At 42.3% G+C, this 27,142-nt stretch overlaps 1 protein-coding gene across 2 annotated transcripts in view; it reads right to left on the bottom strand.

Annotated features, from left to right (window-relative positions):
- The window catches only part of PDS5B (PDS5 cohesin associated factor B), a 152,981-nt gene that overhangs the window by 111,173 nt on the left and 14,666 nt on the right, over positions 1-27,142 (bottom strand). For both annotated transcript variants that reach the window (XM_053308801.1, XM_053308800.1), the window contains exons 2-3: positions 18,750-18,873; positions 17,711-17,914 (exon numbers count right to left, since the gene is read on the bottom strand). In XM_053308801.1, coding sequence (XP_053164776.1) covers positions 17,711-17,914; positions 18,750-18,857 — 312 coding nt within the window. In that variant the 5' untranslated portion in view covers positions 18,858-18,873. The remainder of the gene's footprint in view (positions 1-17,710; positions 17,915-18,749; positions 18,874-27,142) is intronic.

The raw sequence follows: 27,142 nt of genomic DNA, 5'->3' as shown, positions 1-27,142 counted from the left end.
AAAGTGCTAGTTATAAACGGCTTAGGCCCTGGGTATCTAAGAGAGCGTCTTCTTCATTATGAGCCCCACCGCCCATTGAAGTCATCTGAGGAGGTCCGTCTCCAGTTACCACCAACTCTTTTGGTGGCTACACAGAGACGGGCCTTCTCGGTCGCTGCCCCAAGATTGTGGAATGCGCTCCCTGCTGAGATACGATCCTCCCCATCTCTGTCAATTTTCAAAAAACACCTGAAAACCCATCTTTTCACCCAAGCTTTCTCAGCTTCCTAAATTTGGGGGTTTTTGATATCTGGTTTATTTTAAAATTCAAAACCTGATTTCGGGGTTTTTAATCGCTGTAATTGTTTAATTGTTGTTTTAAAATGTTTTTAAATTGTTAATTGTTACATTGTTTTTTAATTTGTTTTAGCTCTTTACTGTCTTAGTGGTTTGTTTTAATTGTAAACTGCCCTGAGCCATTTTGGAAGGGCGGTATATAAATAAAATAAAATAAATAGTAATAATAAATATACCTGTTTTATATTCTTGTGAGTCCAGTTGCTGCTTGTGCCCTCAAGAACCCATGTGTAAAAAATACTGCATGTGTCACAGTGTGTGCATGTGTAGGAGTAGGATGCTTAACTTGCAACTGGGATGGGGTGGGGGCAGGCTCCAAAAATTACCTGGATGCACCTCTGCTCTCCCTCCTGCATCCTCTATCTCTAGGAAGCCCCCTGCCCCATTTCTCATAAATGGGAATCTCTCATTGGATTCCCCTTTACGAGCAGACCCATGAACTGGTCCAAGTCCGGTTCGAACTCAGACCAGCATCCCCTTTTGGGAGGCCTGTCTGGTTCAAACCCGGACCACTCAGAATGTCCCAGTTCAAGAGGAACCAGGATTCAAAATGGACCAGTTCACATACCCCTAATGGAAACCACAATTTAAAACACACTCCTGCTAGTTTCAAGGTCTCAAACATAATGGTGTGTGTTCGTGTTCTCGTTCTCTCGTTCTCTTGTTCTCGTTCTCTCTCTCTCTCTCTCATATATACACACACACACTCACACTTCCCTACATCTTGATCTAACAAATAACCATGCATTTCTAGAAACAAGAAATTACACAAATATAATTCAAGTGGAGCCCTGAAAAAATCCATGGCAGTTATATCTGACATCCACCTATTCATAATGTAATTATGTCAAATTGATAAAATAATTTCAAGCTAGCAGCAGCCCCCAATTCACAATTCACTTCTAATTCATAATTCACTTCTAATAGAGCCCCTGGTGGCGCAGTGGTAAAACTGCCGCCCTGTAACCAGAAGGTTACAAGTTCGATCCTGACCAGGGGCTCAAGGTTGACTCAGCCTTCCATCCTTCCGAGGTCGGTAAAATGAGTACCCAGAATGTTGGGGGCAATATGCTAAATCATTGTAAACCGCTTAGAGAGCTCCGGCTATAAAGCGGTATATAAATGTAAGTGCTATTGCTATTGCTATTGCTATTGCTAATATGCTCCTTGATAGATAGTAGGCCAACCAAAATGAAAGCTCAATAAGAGATTTGCAACAGATACTTCTCTTTTTAAATACTTTTAAAAAAAAACTTTAAAATATTATCAGTTAACCTATTACTATTATTTACCAGCAGATCAAAGCAGTCCTAATAAATCCCTTAAACATGCTGGACAATCGCAGACATAACAGTACTCCTATAATGATGGCAGCAGCAGGAAGCGGTGCCACAGAGATCATGGCTATTGCTACTGAAAGGATCCATGATTGCTCAGTTCACAGATATTATTCTGGCCACATTAGCACATAAAAATAGATTGCTTACCTGTAACTTTTGATGGTCCAGTATCATTCACAACTAGGGCTTTGCACTTGTGCAGTAACCCTACAGAAGAATTCACAAGTTCCTTGAAGCACTCTGAAGCTCCGCCCTTCACAAACGGAGCATGCTCAGTATCTTTTACACCAGAATGCTGTGTCTCTCAGTTTCTGGACAGCCACTGTGTCAACTTGAGTTCATTCATCACGAAACAGGTAAGTACATCCATTAGGCGGGGAGGCCGGGTGTGTGTTGTGAATTATACTGGACTACCAAAAGATCAAAATTTATAGGTAAGCAACCCGTTTCTCTTTGTGGTGGTCCAGTGTCCTTCACAACGTTGGCAATTAGCAAGCTCCCATATTAGGAGGTGGGTCCAAGAATGTTAAGTTAAAGGCAATACTGGGTGCCCAAAGCGATCCTCAGCTGTGGAGCAGATGTCTAAGGTGTAATGTTTGACAAAGGGCAGATCAGTGGACCATGTAGCAGTTTTATGAATATCAGTGAAGTTAATGCCAGACAGGTGAGCTGCCGAGGTGGCCATAGCTCTAGTAGAATGAACGTAAACAGTTTAATTGGTGCTGAGGACAGGGGCTCAAAGGGGGCCCCAGTGAGAGTCAAGAGCACTAGGGAGAGGCTGAAAGGCTCTATCTGTTTTCTCACCGGTGGAAAAAGGTTATTCTGACCTTTAAGAAACTTCTTACAATCAGGGTGGGAGAAAATGGTCTTAGAACCCCAGCTGGTATGGACTGCAAATAAGGCTGAAACGTGGACCTTGACAGATGAATTTAAAAGGCCAGAATGTTTTAAGGAGATAAGGTATAGGAGAATCTGACATACAGAAGCTGTAGATGGGTCAAATCCTTTGGACTTCGCATGAATAGAACATATTTTCTACTTACATCTATAGTTGCATCTCAAGGAGGCCTTCCTCTCACAAAGGAGAATATTATCTAGAAGTCCAGCATCCAAATCATATTCAGGGTCCTGAGGTTGTGGTGAAGGACACTGCTGCTGTTCTGATGCAGGAGATCGGGATGTTGATAGAAACAATGATGGGACCTTCGAGACAGTTGCAAGGCTGTCTCAGCTACCAAGGTGTGAGTAGGATACACTTCATTTTGTGATGTAAAATTTTGCTTAGGACCCTGGATAGAATAGGAAAGTGTGGGAAGAGGTAAACAAGTTTGTTCTCCCAGGGGATCTGGAATGCCTCTCCTAAGCATGTTTTTCCCACTCTGGCCCTCGAGCAGAAAAGGGTGCATTTTTTGTTGTGCTGTGTCGCAAAGAAGTCCACTTCGAGAGTCCCCCAGCGATGGAAAAGATCAGTGAGAACATCTTTGTTGAGTTCCCATTCGTGCTGGCAGGCTATGTCTGTCTCTCTGCCGAGATTGTCTGACAGGATGTTGTCGGTGCCCTTTATGTGGAAAGCCAGGGGTAGATCCGATAGTGAATGCACCAGTCCTAGAGTTGAATGGCAAGGTTGCAGAGGGAATTTGAGACTGTGCTGCTCTGGCAGCTGATATACACAATTGTCATGGTGTTTTCCAGGAGCATCTGAATTATTTTTTCCAGAAAGGAGTGGGAGGAAAGACTTCAAGGCCAGGAGGACTGCCAGAAGTCCTAAAACATGTATCTGTAGGGAGGCCTGCTGGTGTTCCCACAAGCCCTGTGCATTAAGGCCCACATAGTGGGTGCCCCAGCCCTTCAGAGAGGCATCTGTCATCTCAGTCATTGTTGGTGTGGGAGGTTGAAACAGCATACCCATGTTGAGATTTTCTGGCAGAGACCAAAAAAGAGAGTCCAGTTAAGTTTGTGGTACTACAAGCTGCGTTTGATGACTGTCTATGTTCGGTTTGAATTTGGACAGGAGACACAGTTGGAGGCATCACAGGAGCAGTCTGGGGTAACTGACAGTTGACATGCAGGACACATGCAGGCCCAAGATAAGTTGGATGGTCTGCGGGCTCTGGGTTGGGTTGGATCAGATCTGATAGAGCGAATAAGATACACAATTGCAATGTGTTGCTCTTCTGGGAGGAACGTACGTTTAACGTCTGTATGGAGTATTGCTCCTATGTATGGCAAAGACTTCTGGGGGTGGAAATTGGACTTTTTCCAATTTATTTGGGTGCCCAGGTTGTCCACAAGGAAGAGGACCAGGTTGATTTTATTCGTCAGTTTATCCTTGTTGGTTGAGGTGATTAACCAGGTATGACCAGTAATTGACCAGGTATGAGGATAACAAAATTCTGAGTCCTCAGATGAGCAATAGCAAGGCTTGTACATTTCATAAAAAGACGTGGAGTTGTGGAGAGGCTGAAAGGGAGGAACATAGACTGATAAATCTGGTGTCCCACAGTGTATCGGAGATATTTCCTGTGTCAAGGTCATATTGGTATATGAAAATAGACATCTTTGAGGTTCAGAACAGTGAGCCTCTCTTCTTCTACCAATATGGGCAACAGTTGTTGTAGAGTCAACATCCAGAATTTTCTTGCATGGATGTAGTTGTTGTGGGAGCACAGATCTAGAAAACAACATAGATCTCCATACCTCTTTGGGACTTGGAAGTACCTGGAATAGAACCCTGCCCATTGGGTTTCGGGGGAAACAGGATCTGTCGCCCCTCTGGATAAGAGTTATTGTACCTTCACTAGTAGAAAAGGAGTTGCTGGGGTGGTTTTTAGCCTCAGAAAGGCTGGAAGGGTGCGAAAGGTGTAGTCAGTGGAGATGATACTTCGCACCCAGGCATCGGACGTGATACGATGCCAGGGTGCTAGGTAAGGGGCGAGCCGGATAGGTGTAGGAAGAGTTACAATGGGCAAGGTGATTGGGAAAAATCAAAGGCTCAGTTTAGATTGGTCTTGACCCCTCGGTTTTGGGTGTTGCTTCTGCTTTTTGTGGGAAAGAGCACCTCTGAGAATGTTGGAAAAGTCTGCGGTATTCTCTGCACGCTGATCTGCTATATTGGGATTTAGGATTGTCATATTTCCAAAACCTTTGTGAGTAAGATTGAGGGGCAAAAGCAGCAGAAAGGTTCTAGCCATGATCCTGGATTTTTTCATAAGCTCCATAGTTTCAACAGTTGCAGAGCTAAATAAGCCTTCTCCATCAAGAGGGAGATCCTCTATTTTGTCTCGCATATCCTGCTGGAGGAAAGAGGAACATAGCCAGGGCCACACATGCCTACATAGGGAGACTGCACTTTTCAGAACGTGGGACTCTGTTTCTGTAAGATATTTTGCAGTACTGAGACTTTGACACATGATATCAGCTGATTTAGAAAGTAGTTCTCTAAATCTTGTCTGAATTGCTTCAGGGGCATTTTTAATGTGGTCTCTGCCACATTAGGGATTAAATCCTGTGGCCAATGGAATCCAACTTCCTGTCTTCCTTCTCAATTTGTGTGGAATGTTTTCACCTAGACCTACTGCCCATAGCACAGTCCACCACCAATGAGTTAGGTGGAGTGTGTTGAAACAGTCTTCTTCCTGCACCATGTAAATATTCTATAAGTGCTTTGATGTTGATGTGGATGGAGCTTCCCATGCTGACTTAGCAGAATTGACCAACACAGGATGCATCAGAAGAGCTGCAGGGTGAGAAGTAGAAGTAAAGGTAAAAGTGTGCCATTGAGTCAGTGTTGACTTCTGGCGACCACAGAGCCCTGTGGTTGTCTTTGGTAGAATACAGGAGGGGTGTACCATTGCATCCTCCCAAGCAGTATGAGATGATGCATTTCAGCATCTTCCTATATCACTGCTGCCGGATATAGGTGTTTCTCATAGTCTGGGAAACATACTTGTGGGGATTCAAACTGGTAACCTCTGGCTTGGTAGACAAGCCATTTCCCCACTGCGCCATTAGGTGGCTTAAGAAGTAGAAGCCATGGAATCATAAATGGGGTCCCTGACTTCTTGAGCTGGTGACTTAAGTTTCAGGCCCAGCATTCTGGCCATCTCTGTAACCTGTATTATATAAGATTTGGTCTCCTCGGTAGGAGAATTGGACAGATTGTTTGGTACATTATTGTCAGGAGAAGGGTCTGTCAGGTTCTTAGTGAGTGTAGAGTCATCATCTCATTCAGAAGAGGAACCATAGTCATAATCTGAATGTTGTTTGTCAGGAATAGTGGGAGCTTCCAAAGGAGTTGAAGGAAAATTAGGCTGCTCAAATGGAGTAAGTGGAAGGACTGGAGCAGTAGGCTGATCTACTGGGGGCTGTGGAACAGGGGGATGGTCCAGAGGGCTCTTAAAAGGCAAGGACCTGGTAGAAAGAGGAGTTTGATCCTGAGAATTAGAGAACTTGCGCCTTCTCAGTTTCCAAAGCCGGAACTCCTCATAATAAGTGAGAAGAGGAGGTGAAGGTACATAAAGGAGATCCTTGAAACTTCCCATCCTCCTTATATAACCAGGATCAAGAGTCTCTGGGGAGCTCCAAAATTCTACTCTTCTCCTGTAAAGAGAATAAACTAGGAGACAAAAGCTTTCCCAGGGTGAGCAGGGTAATATAAAGGAGAGCACATATTTTATTTTTTATTTATATTATTTATTTAACATATTTTTATACTGCCCAAAACTTACGTCTCTGGGTGAACATAGGGATTGCCTTCCCTAGAGAAGCGAAAGGTGGGGGCCTCCTTATAGTGGATGATTTGATAATTAGAGGTATAGAGAGATGGGTTTGTGACCCACGAGTTGACCACACGGTGACTTGCCTGCCTGGTGCGAAGGTTGCTGACATCACACAGCATCTAGGTAGGCTCTTAGGCAGTGCTGGGGAGGAAACAGCTGTTGTGGTGCACGTCGGCACCAACGATGTGGGTAAGTGCAGTCGGGAGGTCCTGGATGCCAAATTTAGGCTGAATTTAGGTGTTTTGAAGTCCAAGACCCTCAAGATAGCATTCTCAGAAATGCTACCTGCTCCACACACAGGTACAGTGAGACAGGCAGAGCTGAGGGCTTTCAATGTGTGGATGAGAAGTTGGTGCTGGGAGAAGGGGTTTAGATCTGTTAGGCACTGGGATACATTTGGGGGAAAGCAAGGCCTGTACAAAAGGGATGGGCTGCACTTGAACCAAGATATAACCAGACTGCTGGCGCTTAAAATCAAATAGGTTGCAGGGCAGCTTTTAAAATGACGACGGGGGAATAGCTGACAGGAGCTTGGCAGTATCCAGTTTGGCAAATGCCATCCTTTAAAGTGTGAGGGTGCAAAGGATTCAGATAAAACAGAAGGGGACAGAGTAGAACCACATAAAGAGCAGACAGAAGGCTGTGCCAGCAGGTCCAAGAGTCCAAAGAAAGATAGCATACATCAGGGAAGAGATTCAGCGTATAGGTGCTTATATGCCAATGCCAGAATCCTCTGAGCCAATATGGGTGAGCTGGAGTGCTTGGTTGCTAATGCAGAAATAGATATAGTGGGCATAAAAGAAACACTGGAACAGCGAGAACCAGTGGGACACAGTTATCCCTGAATAAAAACTCTATAGAAAGGACAGGGAGGGGTGCCTTGGAGGTGGAGTAGCACAGTATGTTAAAGAAGGGATAGAATCGGACAAAGTAGAAAACCTAGGGGGACTGGAGTCCTCCACAGAAACCCTGTGGGTGACAATACAAGGCCTGAAAGGAAATGTGCTACTGGGGACATGCTATCACCCTCTGGATCAAAATGCTGAAAGTGACGGGGAGTTGCAGGGAGGCATCAAGGAGAGGCATGGCAGTAATAATGGGAGGCATGGCAGTAATAATGGGCGACAAAATGGCAAATGCGGTTCAATGTTAGCAAGTGTAAGGTGATGCACATTGGGATGAAAAACCCCAACTTCAAGTATATGCTGATGGGATCTGAGCTGTCAGTGACTGACCAGGAGAGGGATCTTGGGGTTGTGATGGACAGCTCGGTGAAAGTATCGATTCAGTGTGCGGCAGCTGTGAAAAAGGCCAATTCCATGCTAGGGATCATTAGGAAGGGGATTGAAAATAAAACAGCTAATATTATAATGCCCTTATACAAAACTATGGTGCGACCACACTTTGAGTACTGCGTACTGTTCTGGTCACCACATCTAAAAAAAGGACATTGTTGAACTGGAAAAGGTACAGAAGAGGGCATCCAAGATGACCAGGGGCCTAGAGCACCTTTCTTATGAGGCAAGACTACAACACCTGGGGCTTTTTAGTTTAGAAAAAAGACGACTGCGGGGAGTCATGATAGAGGTCTATAAAATCATGAATGGTGTGGAGAAAGTGGATAGAGAGAAATTCTTTTCCCTCTCACACAACACTAGAACAGCGGTCACTCTATGAAATTGATTGCCGGGAGGTCTAGGACCAACAAATGGAAGTATTGTTTCACACAACACGTGACCCACATGTGGAACTCTCTGCCACAGGATGTGGTGACAGCCAACAACCTGGACGGCTTTAAGAGGGGTTTGGGTAACTTCATGGAGAAGAGGTCTATCAATGGCTACTAGTTGGAGAGCTACAGACCACCACCAGCCTCAAAGGCAGGATGCCTCTGAATACCAGTGGGGGGGAGCAGCAGCAGGAGAGAGGGCATGCCTTCAACTCCTGCCTGTGGCTTCAGCGGCATCTGGTGGGCCACTGTGCGAAACAGGATGCTGGACTAGATGGGCCTTGGGCCTGATCCAGCAGGGCTGTTCTTATGTTCTTATGACTTCAATTACCCATTCAAAGACTGGGTAAATTCACAGTCTGGTGATGACAAAGAGGTCAAATTTCTAACTATGGGGAATGACTGTGCCCTAGAACAGTTGGTCTTGGAACCAACCAGAGAGAAGGCGACTTTGGACTTAATCCTGAGTGGCATCCAGGACCTGGTGCATAATGCCAGTTTCATCGACCCTTTAGGGAACAGTGACCATAGTGTGATCAAATTCAGCATACATGTGGGGAGAAAATCACCAAGGAAGTCTAAGACAGACACTTTGAATTTCAAAAGAGGAAACTTCTCCAAAATGAGGAGTATGGTGAAAAGAAAGCTGAACGGGAAAATCAGGAAAGTCACTTCACTCCAGAATGCATGGAGTTTACTCAAAATCACAATACTAGGAGCCCAATAAGACTGTATACCCAAAAGGAGGAAAGGTACTACTAAGTCCAGGAGGATGCCAGCATGGCTAACAGGTAATGTCAAGGAAGCCATAAAAGGGAAGAAGACTTCCTTCTGAAATTGGAAGGCCTGCCCAAATGAGGAGTACAGAAAGGAACACAAACTCTGGCAAAAGAAATGCAAGGTTACAATAAGGGAGGCGAAAAGAGAGTTTGAGGGACATTTAGCTAGAAGTATAAAGAAGTTTTTGTTATTCCCCTTGAAATACATCAGAGGCAAGAAACCTGCCAGGGAGGCGGTTGGACCGTTAGACAATGAGGGAGTGAAAGGAATTATTAAGGAGGATATGGAGGTTCAGAGAAGCTAAATGAGTTATTTGCGTCCATCTTCACAGCAGAGGATACTGAGTGTTTATCTGTTTCTGAAGCAGGCTTTTCGGGAATGGAGGCTAAAGAACCGAGTCAGAAGTGACAAGAGATGATGTTCTAAAGTGTCTGGAAAAACTGAAAACTAGCAAATCGCCAGGGCCGGATGGCATCCATCCAAGTCCTCAAAGAACTCAAATATGAAATTGCCAACCTTCTTGCCAAAATATATAACTTATCCCTGTAATCGGACTCTGTACCGGAGTACTGGAAAGTAGCAAATGTAACACCGATTTTCAAAAAGGGATCCAGGGGCGATCTGGGAAATTACAGGCAGGTTAGCTTAACGTCCATTCCATGCAAATTGATGGAAAGCATTCTCAAGGATAAAACTGTAAAGCACATAGAAGAACAGGCCTGGCTGGGAGAGAACCAGCATGGCTTCTGCAAAGGGAAATTGCCTCACAAAGCTTTTGGGAGTTCTTTGACAGTTTCAACAAATGTGTGGATCAAGGTGATCCAGTTGACATAGTATACCTGGACTTCAAAAAGCTTTTGACAAAGTTCCTCATCAAAGACTCCTGAGGAAACTTAGCAGTCCTGGAATAAGGGGACAAGTAAATGTGTGGATTGCTAACTGGTTGAAAGACAGGAAACAGAGGGTAGGGATAATGGAGCGAAGTAAGAAGTGGGGTCCCCCAGGGATCTGTACTGGGACCGGTGCTTTTAAATTTATTCATAAGTGATCTAGAAGCAGGGGTAAGCAGCAAGGTGGCCAAATTTGCAGATGATACCAAACTCTTTCAGGCAGTGAAATCCAAAACAGATTGTGAGGAGCTCCAAAAGGATCTATCCAAACTGGGTGAGTGAGCAACAAAATGGCAAATGCGGTTCAATGTTGGCAAGTGTAAAGTGATGCACATTGGGACGAAGAACCCCAACTTCCCATCAGTATACGCTGATGGGATCTGAGCTGTTGGTGACTGACCAGGAGAGGGATCTTGGGGTTGTAGTCGACAGCTCACTGAAAGTGCCGACTCAATGTGTGGCAACTGTGAAAAAGCCCAATTCCATGCTAGCGATAATTAGGAAGGGAATTGAAAATAAAACGGCTAATATTATAATGCCCTTATACAAAACGATGGTGCGGCCACACCTGGAGTACTGAGTATAATTCTGGTCACCACATCTAAAAAAGGACATTGTAGAACTGGAAAAGGTGCAGAAGAGGGCAACCAAGATGAAGCCTGTAGGCTTCCAGCAGCATCCAGTGGGCCACTGTGAGAAACAGGATGCTGGACTAGATGGGCCTTGGGCCTGATCAATCAGGGCTGTTCTTATGTTCTTAAGGTGTTTAAGGAATTCGTAGGGAACTGGACTCAACCTCCTCATCAATATCGAGACCGTTGAGACAAAAACCCTTAAATATTGAGCTGGAGGACATAGACAGAGGTGATCCCAGGATGGAGTCAAAATCTTGCAGAAGTAGAAAGTCCTTCGATATTGACTATGTCAATGGAAAATTGGATCCAAAGGCCAGCGACGTCAGGATGCAAGACAGAAGACAGAAGCTGTGGGTCTCAGGCAAAGTAGATTGTGATGTAGTCGTAAGGACGACATGAGGACGACTTGAGGACAGCCCTGCTGGATCAGGCGGCCCATCTAGTACAGCATCCTGTTTCGCACAGTGGCCCACCAGATGCCACTGGAAGCCACAGGCAGGAGTTAAGGGCATGCCCTCTCTCCTGCTGTTACTCCCTTGCAACTGGTACTCAGAGGCATCCTGCCTTCGAGGCTGGAGGTGGCCCACAGCCCTCCGACTAGTAGCTATTGATAGATCTCTCCTCTATGAAGTTATCCAAACCCTTCTTAAAGCCATCCAGGTTGTTGGCTGTCACCACATCTTGTGGCAGAGAATTCCACAAGTTGATTATGCATTGTGTGGGAAAAGTACTTCCGTTTGTTGGTCCTAGATTTCCTGGCAGTCAATTTCATGGGATGACCGCTGGTTCTAGTGTTATGAGAGAGGGAGAAGAATCTCTCTCTGCCCACTTTCTCCACACCATTCATAATTTTATAGACCTCTATCATGTCTCCCCGCAGTCGTCTTTTTTCTAAACTAAAAAGCCCCAGGTGTTGTAGTCTTGCCTCATAAGAAAGGTGCTCTAGACCCCTGATCATCTTGGTTGCCCTCTTCTGTACTTTTTCCAGTTCTACAATATCCTTTTTTAGATGTGGTGACCAGAATTGTACACAGTACTCAAAGTGTGGTTGCACCATAGTTTTGTATAAGGGCATTATAATATTAGCTGTTTTATTTTCAATTCCCTTCCTAATGATGCCTAGCATGGAATTGGCCATGGAAGTGGTCAATATAGAGAGTGGCTGAGTAGAAGCATGGAATCCAAAGGCACCAAGTGAGGAAGCCGGTATCGTGGTTGATGGCGAGAGTGACGCTCGTGTTGGAACCTGGGTGAATAACATCAATGGAGGAGTGGTTGAAGCCAGCTCAATTATCTCTGGGAGGAGGAAGAAGAGTGAGAACGGACTACTTGTACCTTGGGAAGAGGACATCTGATCTAGAACTGGAGTTGATGGTATCAACAACAAAGGTGAATGAGGTGTCAATGTTGAAGACTGTGGGCAAGTTGGCTTCAAGGTCTGGGCCAGTGTTGAGGCAATTGACGGGTTGGCATCAAGTGTGCCACTGCAGTTGGCTTGTGCGATGTCATCAAGGTCAAAGATGTTTTGTGGTGTTTAGGTTGTGGCAAGGTATCATCTTCCCTATGTTTGCGCTTCTTGTGGTGGGTTTCCTTCGGGAGATCCCAAGATTTTTTTGAAATCACCAAGCACAGTCTCCTGGTGGGAAGACTTGGAGGCCAAGCTAGGCTGAGTGAGACAGTGCTGATGTCAACGGCATCAGGGTCAGAGTGCGTAAAGCTTTTTTGTATAAAGTGGCCCTCAAGTGTAACTCCCTGCTCCTCCTAGTTTACTTTGAGAAGGATAAGCAAAAAAAGTAGATAAATCTGAAACACGAGGCAAAGTGTAGTAAAAAAAAACTTTCCAAACTTCAATAAACCAAGTAAGCAAACAATTTAAATATTGTTTTCCAGGAACCAGGGATGATGAAGGAATGAATCCCAAGAGAAGTGCACTCAACAGCGGTTGGAAAATAATGGAGACACAAAGCCCTCTGGTGCCAAAGATACTGAGTTTGCTTCATGTGCAAAGGGCAGAGTGCTTCAAGGAACTTGTGAATACTTCTGTGCAGGCACAAAGCCCACATTGTGAAGGATACCAGACCACCACAAAGATCCAATAGTTATTAGGATAGCTTGGAAAGATAACATATTATATGAATTAACCTTTGGAAAAAATAAAGGACCACATCACAATTCTCCACAGAATGCACAGTCTCAACAGGAGAAAAAGGTAACTTAAAACATTTCTCAAGATCAGCCACCAGGGGGCTTTCAGCAATCAAATTTCTGCACCTTGGCAATCCAAGAGCCCGGAACAGACCCATATAATGCTAGCCACTCAAGAAGATAAAAAGTATAAACAAAAAGTTATCAAGAAGTGGAAAGTTATAATAGAGGGATATAACAATGGGAGAAGAGGAAAAAAATAATAGCATAGAATGATGGAAGTTATTATGAACATGGACAAAAAGTGGTTTCTTACAAAGAGAAGACAGCTCTACAGACTGGCTATAACCCACATTACACACAATTTAACCTAATAGTTATAGTGCACCATCAATGTACATGACATTTGACAGTGTAATACAACAAAGAGACAGATTCCTGCCTCAAACAACTTCTAATCTAAAATTTCAACAGGAGAGTCAAAGAGAAAAGGTCTAGGTAACAAGGGAGAAATATCAAAAGAAGTCCTTCAGGAGCTTAGAGTTCAGTTCAGCATCAATTAACCTATCTGGAATTTTGATTGTTAGGCAGCAATTCACAATTCATTTAGTCCTATATAGACAGGTAAGTTATTTGGACAAATTGGGCATATCCTGTGACCTGAGGAGTTTTGATATAGGCAACAAGGTGAAAATAACTACTAACAGTTTGTATAAAAACCATACAGCTGCATCAGGACTTAAGATTTTCACACGCAGCAGTAATCTGGGGGAGTTATGGGGGGGGAAAGAATTTTTAGTGTTTGAAGCGGAGGGATCAAACTTTGGATATCATCTACCTGAAAGCGCTTAAATTGTTAGATAATTGTGCCAGGGCAGCATATTTTCTAACTTCTGGGCTCAGAGAATCAGAAACCTGCAGTTATACTTGGTGAGCAGAAAGACATGGACTTCATTATAGGCAGAAGGAGTCTGATATTTTAGGGTTGAGATAAGCAGCTAGAGTTCATGATGCATATAGCAAATCTTCCTCTGCCCTCAGGTGATATTTCTATTATAAAGAGACACAGCTGCTCATCTTCTTGGAGCTGCCGCCTAAGAACAGAAAGAAGAAATTCTGCTACTGGCAGCAAATACAGAACATAATGTGTTTGATATATTCAATAATCTCAGCTGTACCCCAGCCCAAGAGAGAAGATTGGCAGGGTGTACAGTGTGTTATGGAACTCCAGCACAGAGCACAAGCCTAGATTAACACTGCTCAGTGTAACCATGAATGTGACCCAGAATGATCAAAACAGAAGCCAGTATGAGCAATACCTTTGTTCACTAAACCTGTGAGAAATAGAAACTTTTCTCACAACAGCAAACCTGCGGCTACATTATGCATGGCTAAATTATATAACAAACTGCCCCCTCTCCTTTGCAACCAACTAGAAAATACCACTCATCTTCACTCAGGCTGGAAAATGCTGCTTTTAAAGAGTTACTGAGACAGATTATAAAAGAAACGACATCAACAATTAAGTTCTAAATATCTATGCCTCAAATCTCAGAAAACGAACAGAACAAGATATATCAATATAGTCAAGCAAGATGACAAGGCTAAAAGCTGCAAACGAAAATGCTACTAGCTAGCATTAGAATGTTTCGTAATGCAAGAACATATGGTCATACAAACAGGGTCCAAACCATGGGAATTTCAGAGACAGGTCTACACACGTGGACAAATTTGTTGCTATCCTTATAGCTCATTGAAAAATAGGTCATTCAACCTATTTAAATAGAGAAATGTAGTCATTCTGCTGTTTGGTATCATTGTGTGTCCCACAATGAACATGGACCAGAGAACGCAAAGGAGAGAGTTGTCTGAGGAGATCAGAAAGAAAATTATAGACAAGCATGTTAAAAGGCAAAGGCTATAAGAGCATCTCCAAGCAGTTTGATGTTCCTGTGACAACAGTTGCAAATATTATGAAGAAGTTCAAGGTGCATAGGACTGTAACCAACCTCCCTGGACGCGGCCGCAAGAGGAAAATCAACCCCAGAATGGGCAGTGGGACAGTGAGACAGTGAGAATGGTAGACAAAAAGCCAAGGACAACTTCTAAAGAGATACAAGCTGAACTCCAAGGTCAAGGTCTATCAGTGTCTGATCGCACCATCCATCGCTTTTTGAGTGACAGTGGGCTCAATGGAAGAAGACCCAGGAGGACTCCACTGTTGAAAGAAAAACATTAAAAAGCCAGACTGGAATTTGCTAAAATGCATATTGACAAGCCACAATGCTTTTGGGAGAATGTCCTTTGGACAGATGAAACAAAACTGGAGCTTTTGGGCAAGTCACATCAGCTCTATGTCCACAAACGAAAAAATGAAGCTTTCAAAGAAAAGAACACCATACCTACTGTGAAACATGGAGGGGGCTCAGTTATGTTTTGGGGCTGCTTTGCTGCATCTGGCATGGGGTGCCTTGAGTCTGTGCAGGGACCAATAAAATCTCAAGACTATCAAGACATTCTAGAGTGAAACGTACTACCCAGTGTCAGAAAGCTCTGTCTCAGTCACAGGTCATGGATCCTCCAACAGAATAATGACCCAAAACACACAGCTAAAAGCACCCAAGAATAGCTAAGAACAAAACATTGGACTATTCTGAAGTGGCCTTCTATGAGCCCTGATTTGAATCCTATCGAACATCTATGGAAAGAACTGAAACATGTAGTCTGGAGAAGGCACCCTTCAAACCTGACACAGCTGGAGCAGTTTGCTCAAAAAGAGTGGGCCAAACTACCTGTTGACAAGTGCAGAAGTCTCATTAAGAGCTACAGGAATCGCTTGTTTGCAGTGATTGCCTCTAAAGGTTGTGCAACAAAATATTAGGTTAAGGGTCCCATCATTTTTGTCCATGTCACTTTCATTTGTGTTATTATTTGAAACATTCTGTTGCATCAAAACTCTATAACAAAGTCTGATTTTTGTTAAATGCGGAACAAACAGTGATGGGTGCCAATTACATTTGTCAGTTTCAAGTTATTTCAGAGACAATTGTGGGTTCTTTTTTTGTGAAGGGGTACCAACACATTTGTCCACGCGTGTATATCTGGCTAACTCGAATGCAGATTTCTTCAAGCATGGTCTAATGCAGGCCTGCTCAACTTTGCCCCCACCAGCTGTTTTTGGACTACAATTTCCATAATCCCCAGCCACAGTGGCCAATAGCTGGAGATTATGTGAGTTGTAGGCCAACATCTGCATGAGGGCCAAAATTGAGCAGCCATGGTCTAATGATAGCCTCCTAACAACAAGGAGGCATCCTGCCTTCCCTCAGAGAAGTATTTATATTTACCAGACCCTCTTTGATCATGCAGTTGCCAGATGAAATAAACCAAGTTGGGCAAGGGTCAAGAGAACAGATAGGAGGGCATACAGTCAAACGTTTGTCCACATCCTCAGGAGTCACAAACTGAAAGTGATCCAATCTAATCCCATAAGAGGAAATGCTAGACACCTCCACAGTAGACTCTGCAATAGAGGTGGAATCCAGTTCAGTCCAAATACGAGATATTTTATCCGTAGAAAAATCATTAAAGATATCACAGCAAATAAACAATGGTTCCAAATTCAAATTTGAGGAGGAGGGGGCACGTACTAACCTTATCACAACCCTAGACAACCCCATTGGACATGAACTTGCAGACACACTGTGGGCAGAAAAGAACTGTTTCTTTGCTGCACATATAGTCTTCAAATGTGCTCTATGTCATAATCTGTCATATTTGAGTAGAGTCTTTCTCCACTTGCACTCTAGTCAGCTTTCCCTTTCAGATTCCTGTAATTCTTTCAAACAGTTGTAGTTAATGTGTCCCATTAATTTCAATGGGACTACTCATGAGTTTAGTCCAGCTGTCAGCCACTATTATTCATATTTCTAAACAAGGTACTGATTTTTCCCCTCATCACACACAGAGCAACTGTTAAGGTCAGAAGGCAGGTGGAACACTCACCTGCTCACATTTTGGAAATGTGTGCTGTTAAATCAGCTTTCAATCCTACACAGCTAGCAAAATGTGGCATTATATCAATGGTTCACTCACTCAATTAAGCACAGGTTTTGCATGCTGTCCTAATATGCATGACCAAGTTTTCATCTCGGAGTCTTAGAAAACCACAGAGTACTTCCACCTAGCACTTGAAAGAACTGGTAAAAGGTATTTTCACACAACGCATAATCAACTTGTGGAATTCTCTGCCACAAGATGTGCTGACAGTCAACAAACTGGATGGCTTTAAGAGGGGTTTGGATAACTTCATGGAGGAGAGATCTATCATTGGCTACTAGCTGGAGGACTATAGGCCACCTCCAGCCTCAAAGGCAGGATGCCTCTGAGTACCAGTTGCAAGGGAGTAACAACAGGAGAGAAGGCATGCCCTCAACTCCTGCCTGTGGCTTCCAGCGGCATCTGGTGAGCCACTGTGTGAAAAAGGATGCTAGACTAGATGGGCCTTGGGCCTGATCCAGCAGGGCTGTTCTTATGTTCCTTTGATCCTAATCAGTCTTTGAAGGATGCAACCACGTCTTCACTATGTGAATGGAAGGTGTTTCCATTCATGGAAGCATCCATTCTGTGAATGAAAGCTCCTTCTATGACCGGAGCAAAAACTGGGGATACAACCCAGTCTGTTTAGGCTCAGAGTACCAGGTTTATGTCAAATAGGTGTGTCAATCTTGCTTTTATAAACACTAGCAAAACTGTTATAAGTCATAAGATTACTTCAAGATAAGGTATGTTATATCATACAGTAATCTGCCCCTGTTCATCATACTAAAATAATAAGTCATTTAACTCACTTCAGAACATGGAATTTAAGTGTTTTTGAACATATTAGCTAATGAATATCATTACAATATGCCATGTAAAACACAGAACTGAGGAGCTTGAACCAGGCTACTTATTTGTAGAATAAGGTTTTATAGAAGTAAACCAAGTAGGTTTACTTTATTTAAACATAATAATGTTTACTTTACATTATCACTCATCCAGATTCAGAAAAGATAAGACAGACACAAAATCTTACCTTTAGTTTATCTGGTGAAGTGTATGGTGCTTCAGGAGCATATATCCTAAAAATATCAGCAAGACAACATGCTACTAGCAAACGTACATCTTTGTCAGGATGCTTAAGAAAAAAATCAGAAGCAAGATGTAAAGCAAGATTTAGATACAGCTCCTTTTCTTCTTCGGAGTCCTGATCCATATCCATGAAGGTTTTTACAACCATCTGCCAATGGAAATTTCCATGGTGAGTAACATTATCTAAATAAACCAGTATTTAAAAAACACATATACAAAACCAAAAATGCTAGGTATTCTTTTTTAATTTGTGTATGTTTCATTATTTCTTGAAGCTCTGACTTTTCCATCTTAAGAGAACAGTATATACTTAGCATCAGAAATAGTTTATAAATCAATTGTTTCTAGTACATCTGTGAAACAGCTATATCTCAATTAATATTTGTATTGTATCTTTGTCAAAACACAGATTAACACCTGAATGAACTAAGCAAAGAATACACAATACAAATGGTTTCTACACTCAGGAATTTACAATAAGTAAATCTGCCTTTGATGAAGTTCACTTGACTATAAATGAGTATGCTCACTAAGTTTTTCAGATGCCTCAAGTCTGCCGGTTTTGCTGCAGCAGACTGATACAGCTACTCTTTTACAATCAAAACAAACATGAAACAAGAAATGATATCTAGAACGAGGTGGATATGGTTCCAAATGATAGTTTGGAGCAGAAGCAGAACACGTTTTGCTTCTCAATGTTGGCAAATGCTAAACAAGTGGACTTCGCTATACGCAGTTCCACTTATTCACGGTCCTAAAAGAGGCACCCGCCGCTGGCATACATGCAACACAAAGGGTTAAGTTCCATGTATCCACGGTGCCCGGAAATGACCTCTGGGGTCATTTCTAGCCTCCATTTTGTGGCTCATTTTAGCCCATTTTTTCAGCCTCCAGGAACCTAACTCCCGCCATTCCCCTTGCCACAATGCCCTGCTATCTTTGGTTCCGATACCAGCTGACCAAAACATAAACTGGTCACTCACTTTTAATCGCCGCACCATCTCTTCTTTAGAAATTTTATCAGATATTTCTTTAACTCCCGGAGGATAAGTAATTTTTCCATCATTGGCTTTTGTCTTTGAATGAGCCATGATGCCGTTTCAAAACCTAGGACAGAATAAAACCAGAATTAGGCAGGATATTCATTACACAGGTCCCTAACTTGTTTCTTACACTAAAGAGAAGACAGATGGACACAGCCAACAGCCATTTGGTTCCATTGTCAATTACAAAGTAGGGGGTGAACTCTCCCTTGCTAGAGGTCTTCAGGCAAAGACTGGACAGCCATCTTTTGGGGGTGCTAGCGATGAGCAGACTAGATAACCTACAAGAACCCCTACAATTCTATGATTGGACATCCAAGGGTCCAATCTTTTAAATGGCAGGACAATTAAGACACAAAGTTAACAATTATATTATTTATTACTACCACTGCTGCTGCTACTACTACTACTACATCATCATCATCATCTCCTCTATCCCACTCCATCCAAAGGCTCTGGATGGTGCACAACAAGTAAAATCTAAGAACAAACACAATTTAAAACAGACAGGTTAAAACAATAGAAAACAAATTTAATACAGCTCAGATCCATTTAAAACCAATTAAAACCAATTTTAAAACCTTGGAAGGCCAAGCCAAACAAATCCTTGGGGCTCTCTGGAAGGCCACCGACAAACCCAAACTACAGATATATGCAAGCTATTCTACCTGAATCGCATGGCCTTCTTACACATCCAAGATGCAATTGCATCACATCTGCCAATAATCACACAAGCTTTCATTGCGCAAATTACATCTGTCATCTTGATTAGATGAACACACAAACCTAAGGCTCTTCTTGCTTGTGAATTGTTGCCTGCCTTGTTTCTGTATCTGAAGAATGGAGAATACTGTTCACCTGACTTGGCCATGGTTCATCTCAGATATATTCTCTCACCTCAGTCCATGTTTTACATTTTAACTGAATATCCACATTAACTGCTAGTCAATGCTGCAATTTGTTTAGGCTGACATACAGATTTTTCAGAACACTGAAGAAAGTCTGAAAGAGAGATTCCTGCTATGGTAAACTGCTTTATTCTACATTTGCTAAGTTTAGATATTGTATGTATTGTTTGTTTCAAGGCCTTCAAGACCTAATTAACCAGAAGCAAGTGATACAAAATGTATGCACTATTAGAAGCAAAGCAGTGCTTCAAATTACTTTCAATTTTCTTTAAAACAAATTTCTTTAAATCTTCATTGTTTACAGGGACACTATTAATAGAATAAGATTATCATTAATAAATGTTAAGAAAGATAGCTCAGAAAATAACGAGTTTCTTCTGTTCCTAGTCTAGATAATGTTGACAGAAGAAGACTTTCTAATTTCAGATAATATAAATTACTTCTTATTTACTTCAATTTTGATGGCACTTGTTTTCAATACCCCCTCCTTAAATATCAAGCAGCAAACTATCGGGTAGCTTAGGTTGTAGCTGACTGCAGGTCAATCTCCAAGACTACATATATCAGTAATTATTAATATACTTATGACACTTTAAAAGTATAAATGCTTTACTTTTTAAAAAGGGAAATCTTATGTGTTAACTAAGCTCTATAAAGCTCATTTTGTGTCTTTACTGTTTTAAAGTTTAAATTGATACAAAAATAAGCATTGCATATTTCATATATTTCCATTTCCCACAAAATTCCCTTCCCCACCTCACCCCACGGCTTCAAAATTTCTGGAAATTATATAAATCTCTTAATTCAGCCATTTGAGTTTACACCCCACAGTCTGAAGAGATCAGTCCAGACGCAGGTTAACTATCTCAATGAAGCTATGCCATAGACCAGAGGTAGGCAATCTTGGCTCTCCAGCTGTTGTTGAACTACAACCCCCAACATCCCCAGCCATAATAAACTGTGGCTGGGGATGATGGCAGTTGTAGTTCAACAACAGCTGGCGAGCCGAGGTTGCCTGCTCCTGCCACAGGCAGAAACGTTTTTCCTCCCCTATTGGAAAGGCAGAAAAAGACAGCTATGATTACATATATTTCAAATTGTAATTACATCATTCAAAATTTAGCTGAAGATATCACACACTTCAAGAGAGATTATAGTTTCATCAACAGAGGCCCTCTCAAGAACTCACTTCTTCCTCATTAAATGTAGTCAGAAATGTAAATCAAGACCCTTGCATGTATATAAATCACAATTCTATAACAGTGAAAATGCTAGTGTATGAAGGAACCTTTATCCCAACAGAATGAGACACAATCCATCTACTCTGCAGACATACAACCTACATGCTAGGTGAGTGAAGCTATGATAAAAGAGCAGTTTATAAACTAGCAATATCAGTGTGTCTCTGCAAAAACAGCAAAGAAAGACTAATTAAAGACAAACACAATACAGAAAATAAAACAAGTCATACTCCTAAGAGACACTGCAGCATTTGTTAGCAAACGAAACTGCAAAGCAAATATCTAGGGGAAAGGAAACAACCTAGACATACCTCCTATCAAATGAAAAGATATTTCTACCAAATCTAACATCATTAAAAGCATGCAAAATTTCTTGGCTACTTTAACTGGTATCTATTCTTTTTTTTTTTTAAAGGTATATGAAATACTAAATTGAATTACACACTTTGAGCATACCACAAATTAAGAAACAGCAAAACCATAATAAAGCTAAACATTCTTTCAGAGCAACATAAAGACTATGACTACAAACAGAGCTTAAAGAATGCATTTCCATATACCAGGAAAAACAAGCAAGAAAATCAGATTAAAGATGCACTCACTAAATGCCCCATTAAAATCAACAAATGAAGTGCTTAAAAACAAGAGTGAATACAAATACATTTTGAAAAATTATTATGTATTTATTTATCATATTTCTATACCGCCTGATGTGTACATCTCTAGGCAGTGTACAAAATTTAAATTAAATATTTAAAAGTTACAAATTAAAATGCATAAAAAGACAATCAAATAAAATAAATACTAAAACAAAATTTAAAATGATTAAAATTCTAATTAAAAGCTTGTGAAATCAGGAAAGTCTTGAAGTTCTTCCTGAAAACAAACAGAGAAGGAGATGCTCTTATTTCAGTAGGGAGCATATTCCAAAGCCCTGGTGCAACCACAGAGAAAGCCCAGCCGCCACCAAACAAACTGGTGGCATCTGTAACCGGACCTCTCCAGAGGATCATAACAGGTGGCAGGGTTTATGACAAAGGAGGCACTCTCTTAAATAGCCTGGACCTAAGCCATTAAGGGCTTTAAAGGTAATAACCAGCACTTTGTATTTCACCAGGAAACATATCAGCAGCCAGTTCTTTCAAAACTGGTGTTATGTGGTCCCTTCATGTTGTCCTAGGGACCGATCTGACTGTGCCTGATGCCCTCATGCCCAGCGGCGGCAGCTACTGGTCGCTCGACACTGGGCCTGCCATATGGCCCAGAGTCTTTTCCCAACTGCAAGGCACACCTGCACAGTTGAGAGAGATCGTCGCAAGCCCATCTCTCTCAACTGCACAGGCACAACTCACAGTTGGGAAGAGACGTTGGGCTGAATATTGCTCCAGTAGCTGGAGCAGGGCCAGGGGTGGAGGGGAGAAGGACTGCTCAGTTCAGCCACCAGCAGCCACTTTCTGTCGGCCTTGCGGCAGCTGAAACTTTAAAAAAAACAAAAAACCAGCACGGAGGTTCAATGTGGTGTGGTGGGGTGGGGTGGGGTGGGGTGGGGTAATGGCAGAAGCTGCACCCCCACCCTGCCCTGGCATTCCTCATACTTTCAGACCAACCCACCCAACATGGAGGGCTCAGGAGCCAAATGGAGGTGAGTGGCAGTGCCTCTCTCACTGCAGCAGCATGCTGCCACTCCTGGGGCTGGTCCAGCCTGTGGGTCCCAACGGCTGTGGAGGTGGTGGGGTGCCGCGTGTCGGGCCGATTTTACGTGGGGGTGGAATGGTGGTATTTTCACTCTTTGTGGCTGAAATGCTGTGCTTATTTGAAATTTACTGTGCTTGTTTGAAGACCCCACCACAGTCTTTTACCACCCCCTCATCAAGCCTATCCCATCTTTTCCACCTTTCTCCCTCTCATAAAACATGCACCATCCCACCACCCTCTCTTGTCAAGCCTATTCCTTCTTTTCCCTCCCCCCCCCATAAAGCCTGAATCATCCGCCAACCCCTTTCCCAAGCCAAACCTACCCATCCTCTATCTCTTTCTTTCTTTTTTAACTTTCTCTTTCTTTCTCTCCCTCAAGCCTGCCTCATTCCCTTTTCCTTTCCCTGTCCCTTTTTCTTTCTCTCCCCACCCCTTTCTCTCTAGTCAAGCCTCACCCATCCCCTTTCTCTCTCATCTTCCACACTGGTGGAGTTTGTTGTGAAGAATCAAAAGTGTGTGGTGAAGGATCAAGGTGTAATTTTAATCAAAATTTCTGAGAAAAACTTCTCTGAACTTTTTCCTTACAAATGTTCCATGTTGAATGAGATGATTTATATGAATAATCAACTGTGAAATCATGGGGGCTTGTATTATTTTTTTCCTTTTCCTTACAAATGCACTGTTTTCAAGTTAGTTTGTGAATTATCAAGAAGGGCTGTGAATCCATGGCAGAGCCTCTGCTGTTTTTCTTTTTAACAAGTGTATTTATGTATTTTATAAGAATGAAATTTTAATTTAAATTAAATTAATCTGGGCCTGCCAAAACTTCAAAAGTTAAATTGTAATTAATTTCATTTTAATTTGATTTAATTAAGTAATATTAAGTGTTACTTTAATAATAAGCACCCAAAGGATTGACCTTGGCTCCCACATGCCAAGTCATGGTCAGTTTTGGCCCTCCAGGGCTTTTGAGTTGTGCACCCCTGGTCTAGAAAATGGTGCGTGCCTGCTGAATGATTGGATTCAGAGTTAGACACTGGAATCACCAGGTTGGCTGGCAGATGGGGCATTGGTAGTGCCAGGGACAGAGGAGCCGAGGGTACAGGGGGTGGTGCAGAAACTGTGATGGGAGGAGAAGGGATAGGCTGTGGAGTTGGCCTTCTTGGAGGAGGATGGATGTCCTCCTCCGATGAGACAGCCTCTCTATTGTGCCGGGTACTGCCAGTCTAGGGGGGGAGGGGAAATTCCAGTGGGCCTTAATGCTAAGGATTTCACACTGATTCAAAGACAAACTCACCATTAATAGCCATATTATTAAGACATCACATTTAATTCACTTATCACAAGAAGCAAAGTAAGAGCAAATGAATAGCTCCTAGCTCATAAGCTTCAGCTCAGTATTCACAAGCCCTGATTCTCTGTACATAGTGCCAATCTGAAACATTATTACCAACCTTAACAAAGGAAGATCTTGGAAAGTCTTCTAAGCCAAGATATCAACTTGCAACACAAATCATCACACACGTGTACATTCTGCTTTTCTGTGTAAAAAGTGCTCAAGATAGCTCACAATATAACCATCCCCCAAATAAAAATAAACCATACAAAAATATAAAAATAAGCTAAGTTTTTGTATGACACTTGCTGATATGCACAATTGAGACTTGAGCTCCATTTAGAAATGCTACTTTATGTTCCAGGGTATATCAATCAAAGTTACTTGGCCTACCACACAAATCATCAGTAAAGTACATGTTTTCCTGCTATTTATTCTGCACAGAGTAACTGTCAGACCACAAAAAAGAACCAAAAGAAAGAGAACAAGTCAAACACAACAAAACTGAAAAGGACAGATAAAACATACTCCTTAGCAGAAACATTAAGAAAAGAGCCGAGGGAGGCAGGCAGCCTAGAGAAAGCAGCAGAAAACCTGCAATTAAAGTTCAAGGAAGGTGTCCCAAACTGTAAAGCACCTTACATTCAGGGCAGGCCCAAGACTAGCCCATCTCTGAGGTGGTGCACCAAATGCTGTTACCCCTCCTAACTCAGCAGCAAACCCAGCCTTAATACAATCGCACTTGGTGGTCAAGGGCACAAGGAGACTCCACTGCTGCTCCTGCATTTCCTATGTTTTTAAATAAATAAACAGAGCGGAAGAGCAAGAACGAACATATTTCAATCAGAAAGCACACTTCTTAGGTAGTGAATGGAAGAAAAAACACAGGGGTGGAATTAAAAGCTATTTAGGAAAATGAATCCTATCATCTTCCATTTATACATCAACTGGTTAAAAGCATGAATCCCAAAGCTTCACTTCTGCAGAGTAACACAGCTTTGACTAAAGTAGTTAATTCCAGTCATTTGCATAGCAAAGGTCTTTTCAGTACACATTTACTTATTGTTACTTCTACAATTTCATCCAGTCTATTAAGATAATCAAAGCAGATAGCTGATAATAAAAATAGCAAATAATCAAATGATCTAAAAACATTACATTACATACATTGGCATGATAAGTCTTTAAAATGTACCACTAGAGAAATTCCATTAGTTAAAGCTAGTCAGCCAGACAATCCTTTTACTAGTTAATCATTTCAATAATTCAATATCTGATTCTCTGCAATAAACTATATACCTTCAGAATGTGATTTAAAATGGATAAACCATGAAAAGATTCACCAACAGATCTGAAGTGTATATTGGAATACGACTACATACATGAAAATCACCACCCTTGCACCAGCTGAGGCTCTACACTGTCTCTGGGAGACTTTCATCAAGCCTATAGCACCATCCACAATTTTGGTCCCCAGCATCTGGTACTCCAAGCACAGAAGTTTACTTAGCTATCATTATTATTATTATTTTAACATTTATATCCCACTCTTCCTCCAAGGAGTCCAGAGCGGTGTACTACATACTTGAGTTTCTCTTTCACAACAACCCTGTGAAGTAGGTTAGGCTCTCCATGACTAACAGCTTTTGACAGACCTATCACTCATACTTCAATCTATTAGCCCTTTATAAAGCTACTTAAGCTAGTGACCATCACAATATTCCACAAATTAATTATGCTTTGTGTGACATATAGCGGTCTAAAAATTCATGTGCCAGCTCAGGACTGATAAGCACATTGTTACTGTATGTCTGGCAAGAGCACCTGCCCTTTTCTACATACTGGAGAAGGATATAGGCTCTTCCCCAGCTTGGTGCTGATCCTCAGAGATGAGGGATGTGCTTCCAAGGTCAGCTGTGAGAGTGGTAGGAGGTTGCCAGCGTAATTCCTCCAAAGTTAGCATGACATCTCAGACAACACCTCATGCGAAGGAGCAGGGCCCAAGAGAAGTACAAACTTTTGCTGGCAATCAGAGACCCCTGTGACATAATGCTTCTTTGTGTCTCCCCTGAACTTACTGCCAACTAATTTCATTGTGTCGCCCATTATTTTGTGAAACACAGAAAGGCCCCTTCTAGAAGCACAGTTTGCACTGAAGTACCTTCTACATCTACCCCTCTACCCCATCCATAATTTTAAAAAATCATTCTGTCAATGTCCATCCTTCCTTTTGTCTGAGCCTGATAGTCCTAACAAGTTTAACCTTTTCTTCTAGAAATATAAAAGTTATGCTATTTTCAAAATGCTTTTTCAAAACAGTAAAAAAAGGTGCTCCAACCTCCATGATGATTTCAGTCAGCCTCTTCTGTATTTCCCCCCAGCTCTGTGATAGAGACAAACTGAATATCCTGCTCTAAATATGGTTGCATTCCCCCGCCCCATAATTACGTTTCAGATGTGTCTGAATCTGCTCCCCTGCACCATTTCCATGATGGAGGTGGAAGATGTACTATTAGAAAGCTGGAAGGGAGATGGCAATAGGCAGCAGGGTTTGAGGAAACCTGAAGCTTTTCACCAGCTTCATCAGCAACATCATTCCAAACAAACTTTATTTTTAGGAACTATCGTAAGTGTAAATGCTATCTGAGGAGCCATTACGACAAAGAAGATAGCAAGTGAATCCTGCCTCTCCCTCTTCCCACAGCTTTCTCTATCATTTATAATATCCAGGTTTCATTGAGACCTAATTCTCATAAACAGCAAATGAGACGGTCAATCTGTGTCTGAAAGAACTCTCTCCAGACTGGAGATCAGGACTGATAGGTTTGGGATAGAGACACTGGTCTTACCTGTGAAAGGTTCTTTTTCACCATAATTGGAGCCCATCCTAGGATTATGGGTTGTATTCCCAGCATGCTTCAGAAGTAGACAGGAAGTTTTCCACAGCAGAGTTTTCTGGTTAGGAGTAGGCAGAACCCCAGGACCCCAGCTCCAGACTTTTGAGCTGAAGTCTGCCATGTGGAGAGAGGGGGGGGGAGCTATATGGTAGATTCCCCAGAGTGACTTGAGAGGAGAAAATAGTGCTTCACTGATAACATGCAGGCAGCCAGAGATGGGAAGACATCTGGAAGAGATTCCTCAGAGCAAATTGAG

The sequence above is a fragment of the Hemicordylus capensis genome, chromosome 3 (genome assembly GCF_027244095.1).
Source record: "Hemicordylus capensis ecotype Gifberg chromosome 3, rHemCap1.1.pri, whole genome shotgun sequence".
NCBI lineage: Eukaryota > Metazoa > Chordata > Lepidosauria > Squamata > Cordylidae > Hemicordylus > Hemicordylus capensis.
Note: the sequence above shows the minus strand (reverse complement) of the source record. Positions and strands in the feature narration are given on the sequence as shown.